This window comes from Lacerta agilis, chromosome 10 (assembly GCF_009819535.1).
Source record: "Lacerta agilis isolate rLacAgi1 chromosome 10, rLacAgi1.pri, whole genome shotgun sequence".
In the NCBI taxonomy this organism is placed as follows: domain Eukaryota; kingdom Metazoa; phylum Chordata; class Lepidosauria; order Squamata; family Lacertidae; genus Lacerta; species Lacerta agilis.
The window spans coordinates 4851189-4858707 of NC_046321.1; the positions used below are offsets into that span (position 1 = coordinate 4851189).

General features: G+C 47.3%; 1 protein-coding gene across 1 annotated transcript; it reads right to left on the reverse strand.

Moving 5' to 3' along the window:
- Positions 1-5642: 5642 nt before the first annotated feature.
- UCN3 (urocortin 3) lies at positions 5643-6165 on the reverse strand. Its single transcript, XM_033163078.1, has one exon. It carries the CDS (start codon positions 6163-6165, stop codon positions 5692-5694), a length of 474 nt encoding a protein of 157 aa, XP_033018969.1. The 3' UTR covers positions 5643-5691.
- Between the last annotated feature and the right edge of the window lie 1354 nt (positions 6166-7519).

Below are 7519 nucleotides of genomic sequence, written 5' to 3' on the forward strand. Positions count from 1 at the left end.
CTTTGCTTCTCTGCGACGCGAAGCCTCGATCCTGGCACCGCCCAGTTGCACTGGCATTTAGATTTGGGAGGGGATTCCCCCCCTCTCCCCAAACCCCTAGAAATTAATAAATGGTAGGATGTTGATTATTTGGGGTGCGGAGGGAGGAATACAAGCTGCAGAGGAATTCCTGGGCTAGCCTACGCAAAACGACTTGGCTGAGCTGGGGCCATTAATAAAAGAGGGCCACTGAGGGCCACGGGCAATGCAAGAGAACTGCCCTTTCCCCCCCTTGCTCTGAGGTGTGAACAGAGACGGGGGGGGGGTTGGAAGGTTGCCGGGGTAACTGGGTGTGAGGCGAGAGGAAATGAGAGTCTTTAGCAAGGTGTGCTGGGAAGAGGAAAGGGGGAGAAGAAAGATGGGGATCCATCTTGGGCAGGCTGGCTGAAGGCTGGCTGGGAGAGATGCCTTGGACTGCTGTGGGGGACAAGCCCCTCTTGAAATGACCGTGCTGTAAGATCTGAACTCGCTCCATGCAAACGGAAGGTGTCAATAGGTGAATAAACTGTATTTCTTAAAGCTATGACAGTCTCCTCCATGTTTAGAGGGCCGTAGGTACTAGCCACCCCAGATATATTTTCATCCTAAGCTCATGGCTAAAAAGAACCCACAGGTAAGGAAGGAGGAGGAGGAGGAGTTTGGATTTGCTATCCCGCTTTATCACTACCCGAAGGAGTCTCAAAGCGGCTAACATTCTCCTTTCCCTTCCACCCCCACAACAAACACTCTGTGAGGTGAGTGGGGCTGAGAGACTTCAGAGAAGTGTGACTAGCCCAAGGTCACCCAGCAGCTGCATGTGGAGGAGCGGGGACACGAACCCGGTTCACCAGATTACAAGTCTACCGCTCTTAACCACTACATCACACTGGCAAAAGCCTTTGCGTTCTCCCATAAAAACCATTTTTAAAGGCAGCTAGCACACAAAGGGATACAGGTGGTGCTGTCAACACACATAGCCCACCAGGTAGAAGACAATATTTTTTTTAATTTTTGCACCTCACCTTGGGTCCCAGAAGCCCATCCGCACCTGAGGTCCCTGGACTCCCAACGTCACCAATTTCCCCCTGTGCATGGAACGAGACACAGAGGAATTAGCCAGTCCTTTGGTGCTGTGGGTTAAACCACGGAGCCTAGGGCTTGCCGATCAGAAGGTCGGTGGTTTGAATCCCCGCGACGGGGTGAGCTCCCGTTGCTCGGTCCCAGCTCCTGCCAACCTAGCAGTTTGAAAGCACATCAAAGTGCAAGTAGATAAATAAGTACCGCTACGGCCAGAAGGTAAACGGTGTTTCCATGCGCTGCTCTGGTTTCGCCAGAAGCGGCTTAGTCATGCTGGCCACATGACCCGGAAAAACTGTCTGCGGACAAACGCCGGCTCCCTCGGCCAGTAAAGCGAGATGAGCACCGCAACCCCAGAGTCATCTGCGACTGGACTTAACTGTCAGGGCTCCTTTACTTTTACCTTTTTAGCACACAAAGAAACACACCACCGACTGATTTGTCTGTAACTTGTCGGGTTTCTTACCTGGGCAAACAGCTCTGACTTACATACAACTTTCCTGCAAAACAACGGGATAGTAAGTGAACCTTTTTATTACCCGTTCCAAAACTGTGTAGGGAAACCATTGCAACCACCCTCCTCAAATTTGGCAGCATCCATCCACTCAGAAGAAGCATACAGGACTGTGTATTTCATCCAGTTCTGCCAAGGAATAACAATATTAAAAGTTATAGGAGGTTCCAGCAGAAATGAGGAGCTACTCTGCCTGTAAATCTCATTCAGTTATATCAAAATGAAAATGGAAAGTCATTTAAATAATTATATGTGATAATGAATGGGAGTGGTATGAAGCTGGGTTTTCCTGGATTTGGAAATTACCGTATTTTTCACTCCATAAGATGCACTTTTTTCCTCCTAAAAAGTAAGGGAAAATATCTGTGCGTCTTATGGAGCGAATGGTGGTCCCTGGAGCCGAATTGCCCAGGGGCCAAAAGAGGATCATGCTTTTTATTTTACAAAGAGAAAAGGGGTTGTTGAAAGGACCCCGCTCAGCAGCTGATCAGCAAGAGATCGGGAGAGAGATAAGAGTCCCGGCTCCCTTTTGGCCCTGCCCCCTTGCCCAGGCCTCCTTTGTTGAATGTGCTGCAGAGGGAGGTTGTTTGTTTCCCCAGCGACATGTGACTGGCTGATTAGATTATCTGTCTGGAAACTGTAGAAATGGCTCCCTTTCCTTAAGAAGCTGCAGAAATGTGAGTTGAACCCCATAAAAACGGGGCTTTTCCTCTTTGCTTTTCCCCCTTTGCAAAAAAGCTGCACAAATCTGAGCTGATCCTCAAAAAAACAGGGCTTTTCCCTTTGCACAAAAGCTGCAAAACTTTGAGCTGATCCTGAAAAAACAGGGCTTTTCCCTTTGCAAAAAAGCTGCAAAACTTTGAGCTGATCCTCAAAAAAACCAGGGCTTTTAGAGGAGGAAAAGAGAAAAATATTTTTTTTTCTTGTTTCCTCGTCTAAAAACAAGGTGCGCCCTATGGTCCGGTGCGCCCTATGGAGCGAAAAATGTGGTAACTGAATCGGGCTGCTTCCGAAGTGCTTTAGACCAAATTGGGCTGTTTCCAGAAGTATCATATTGAGGCCTGAGCCAAATAATGCGGTTGATAACACTCTCTGTGTGCTGCACTAAGCTCATAGAGGATAGGCTAAAATTCATAAATGTTTCATTGCACAATTCCAAATATTCTCTCTCACACAGATACCCAAACCACACGATGACCAAATGAGAAACTTCAAATATTTAATCAGAACTCAATTTCAGCATTAGGAACACAAATTTTGCATTTCAGCCTTTTGGGCGATGAATTTCTGAGTGGGTTTCTGTCCCCCCCCCCAAAAAAAAATTCAAAACATGATTTTCTGAGACAGGAGATGGAGATTTGAACATTTGGATGAGACGTTCCTCCTCCCCACGATTTGGTTCCCGTTCCTAGTGTAAGCAAACCTGGCAGGTTGCTAGGATCACAGGACTGGACCCATGGGGAGAAAAGAGACCCTCGATTTGGCTTGTGGCCAAACAAAGTATTGCAGCGCGGCCGCGACACGCTCTCTGTGCTTGCGACTCCAAGCCACTTCATCTCGCTGCTGCCACCCTGGTTTTCCACTCCCAGCAGTCGTTTTTGCGGCCACTGAACAGGCACATTCCATAATGGGTTGTGTTTGGGGTCACCCCCCACCATCCTAAATATTTCTTGTCTTTCCGAAGATGGGTTTTCCCCTCAAGACTGCTGGCACTTCCTGCTCCTGCAGGGGTGGTGCCATTTTGGGGTACATAAGCAATGGCACTCACAACCTGCTGCAAATAGACCCGTAGCTCCGTGGTAAATTTTCTGCTTTGCATGCAGAAGGTCCCAGGTTCGAGTCCTGACATCTCCAGGAAGGGCTGAGCATGAATTGTGAAGAGGCAATGCCAATCAGTGGGGACAATACTGAGTTGGATGGACTCCTGTAAGGCAGCTTCCTATTTTCCTGTAATGGCATGATGCCCCCCTCCACTAAACTATTTTTGAAGGTCAAACTATGGAACAAAACAGGACTATTGATTTTAGGTTGCAAGTCTGCAGTCAGGAGAGACCTCTCTCACTTTTAATGTTTCTACAGTGCGTGGTGGTTTTACGTATGTGCTTCATTGTTCCTTCTAATAGTTAATTCCATGGGTGCGTGCCAACATGATTGTAGTCTTAAACAGAGCCACTTGGAAGGAGTGACGGGTATTAGCATGTTGGGGAGAACGCCAAGCTTTGCAGAAGTGTGAAAAACATTGACGATGACGACAACGAAACTGTGGGATAACCAGCCTCATATAACCAACATGCTGAAGTCGAATTAATGCATGAAAGGGTTAATACCATGGAGTAAGCTGTGCTGCCAGGCTTAGGTATGTCACTTCCCTTACCTTGGGAGGAAATGGGTAATCAAGCCTACTGTTCCTCCCAGTCTACCTGAGAAACTGGTTGCTCCAGTTCAGCCGCATGGCTCTCACCAGCCACTCTTGAGTTTTACTGCCTGTGCAACTTTCCCGACTGATGTATGGAAAAGCACATGAACCAGACCTTTGAAGAGTTTGTAAGTAAACCCATTTTCAACTTACCAAACATGTGGCCTTTTCCTATTGTGGGGGAAGAGGGAAATTTTGGGATTCACTTGGAAGTGAATATTGTAAAAGTCTAACTGTCTTATGTTTCCACGCTTTCCTTTGCTGCATATTTTGTGACTTTAAATCTCTGCTTGGGTTTTTCTCACCAATGAATACTTGTCCCATACTTTGGTCTTGGCATCTAGGAATTCATATTCATATATATATATATATATATATATATATATATATATATATATATATATATATATATATTCCAACAGAAACAAAGTGGGCAACCCAGCCCTTTCCCCCAAAACCACCCACTCAGCACTGAGCATGCTTGGTGGTAACCAAATGTTGAGTGTCTGCTGAGGGGAAATGATGAGAAAATAGGGAAGAGAGAGGGATGGGTGGTGGAATGGAGTATCTTATTGAAGGGCAAGGTTGGCTGGCACCTGAACAGAAAAAATTCACTGAAATGTTTTGTTACATAACTGAAAGAGGAGCAATGAATGTCTGCCACAGGCTGTGGAAAGCAGGGGAGCCTCCTGGCAGGACCATCAATGGCCTGAGAGAGATGTTGGGGCAGCTCCTCCGCCATCTTCCTTAGAGCTCCGTGTGACCTGAGGGAAGGCAGAAGTGGGGAGTCCCAGGCCGGGGAGCACACAGTTGGCCTGAGGGGATTCTTGTCACTCTACATTTTATAGGATGTATTCGTTTTTGTGGTTTTTCATGGTAAATCGCCTAGATGCCTTGGCAGAAGGGCAGTCCGTAACCCCAATAAATAAATATGTACCGTATTTTTTTTCCATCTATAAGACGCCCCCATGTATAAGGAACCCCCTATTTTGGGGGACTCCGGTTTAAGAAAATGGGGGAAGATCTATCCGTGTATAAGACGCCCCCAAATTTTGGACATTATTTCTTAGGAAAAAAACCTAGTCATATACACAGAAATATACGGTATATTAACGGGCCGGAAAGGGCTCTGTCTAGGCCCAGAAAACATGGTGGACTCTTCCTCATGCTTTCTCTCACTGAAGTAGGCAGGCAGGGCACTGAGGCAAACAGAGAGCCCCCTGACTTTATCGGAAATGGAAATAATAATAATAATAATAATAATAATAATAATAATAATAATAATAAGAAACTCAAGAGAATTTGCTTTAATGAGGGCCTGCGTCATGTGATGTGAACAATTTCCCACCCCACCCCTCATGGTTGTTGTTTTTCTTTTTTCTTTTGGTATGTTTTTTGTCCCACAGCACAGGTTTCCACTGAGGAGAACAGGTTGGGATGGGAGAACGGGGTACGGGGAGAGAGAAGGAGAGAGAAAGACGTACGAATGCTAGATAGCTGGAAGGCTTGGCGAATCTACAGCGCTTATATAATATAGTACAGCGGACAGTTCCGTCTCCGGGAGTCTTGAGGAAGGAAGGCCGGCCGAGAAGCCCCCTTTCCACCGCCACTGCCACCTTCACGGCCGCCTCGGCCTTCGCCCGGACCCCTCCCTCCCCGGCCCTCATCACTTTCGCCGGCCGATCTGCGCCATCAGTTGAGCGTTGGCCTCCGCCTTGGCCCTCATGTTCTTTGCCTTGGCGATGCTAAAGAGGATGTTCATGATGTTGGTGGGGACGTCGAGCGAGAGGGTGACCTTTGAGCGCCGGTCTCCCTTCGCTGGCTCTCGGTACACCTTGCCTTTCCCTTGCGCCTGGGCAAGGTATCTGTAGCGTGTGACTGCCGGGAACGTCCTTTTGTCCTTGTCCTCCTCGGCTTCCTCTCCATCGTCCTCTGAGGAGAGGTCTTCTTCGGCCCCCCGTGGGTACTTGAAGCTCCTCTTGGCCTGGACGGAGTTCTCACCGGGGAGACCTCTCCGAGCCTCGGAGAGGGCGGCGTCGATGCAGCCAAAGATGGACTCGGCCTTGTACAACTTGAGCGAGAGGCTCGTCTGCGCAGCAAGGAGGATCAGCAAGAGGATCAGGAGCCTGGGGCGAGTCATCGTCCTGGAGACCCTGCGCCACAAGGAAGGGAGAAGAGGCACATCAGTTTGGGGGCAATGGATGGACCCAGTGCGAATCTGTTGAGGGCTGACAGCGAGAAGGCATGAATGGACGAATACAGACAAGGGGATTTCAACTGGATCCATGATCAGGAGGGATGGGTGGATCGGGCAGTTTTTGTTTCTCTCTGTTTTTCACCCTCTCCTTCATAAGATTGGCATGCCCCATTTCCATATGGAAAGCCCCCATGAAAATGTGTATCCTATTGCATGAGCATTTCTCCTAATATGCAATGTTTTTGTATGCAAATTTGTTCAGTATATGCATTTTTTTAAAAAGCGGTTTGTTGCAACACAAGCCCCCAATACCTTGAAGCAAAAATTCGGGATGCTATCTTTGCGGACGCCATCTTCCCATTCTTATGGAGAGGGCACAGCAGCCATTTTGGTAGCTGTGACCTCGTACTAATTTGCACGGTGGTTCCCTCCAAAAGTGCTTTCCCCGGGCGTGATGCCCAAAAATGTACATTTTGGAGCATCACGTGAGATTGCGGCCCGGGAAAAGTGCTTTATTCGGCGGGGAAATTGTGCCACAAGATCAAGCAAGAGCACAGCAACCAAAATGGCCGCCATTCTCTCACGATAAAAAACAACAACAGGATGTCCAGGTTTTTTTCGGGACGCTTGTGGGATATGCATTTTTGTATTCTCCCACCTCCGAATATACAGGACTGCAGCCAACTAAGAATAGGAACAGACCCACTGAAATTAATGCCCCAAGTTATTTTGTTTGTTTATTTATTACATTTATATGCCACCTTCAAGGTGGGATTCGTGGTTCTTGCCCTCCTCATTTAATCCACACAACAGCTGTGACTAGCCCAAGGTCACCGCATGAGTTTTATGCTGAGTAGAGATTTGAGCCCTGGTCTCCCACTTCCTAGTCCGACACTCTGACCACTGCACCTCACTGGCTCTGTCCTCACCATTAATTTAAATGGGTATACTCTGTGTAGATCTCGCATTGGAGATTGTTGGATGTACTTTCTCCTAGCACACTCCCATTCTTCGGCTGGGGAGCTGCAGAGCAAAATTAGAAGAATGAATTTCAAAAAAAATATACATATTGGCTTGTGTGTATGTTCGATATGTTCAGGATGTGCAAAATTGGTGGGTTCACATTAAAACGCCAACCGAACGGATCTCTTCCCCACTACTAACTGTCTGTTCATTTTACCGTATCGTCAAAATAGTCCTCTTAATACAAGATAACACTTTAAAAAACAAGTCTCTCTTTTTTTAAAATCCCACAATCGCTCACATTTTGCAGTCTAACACAACATTTTCCCCCCAT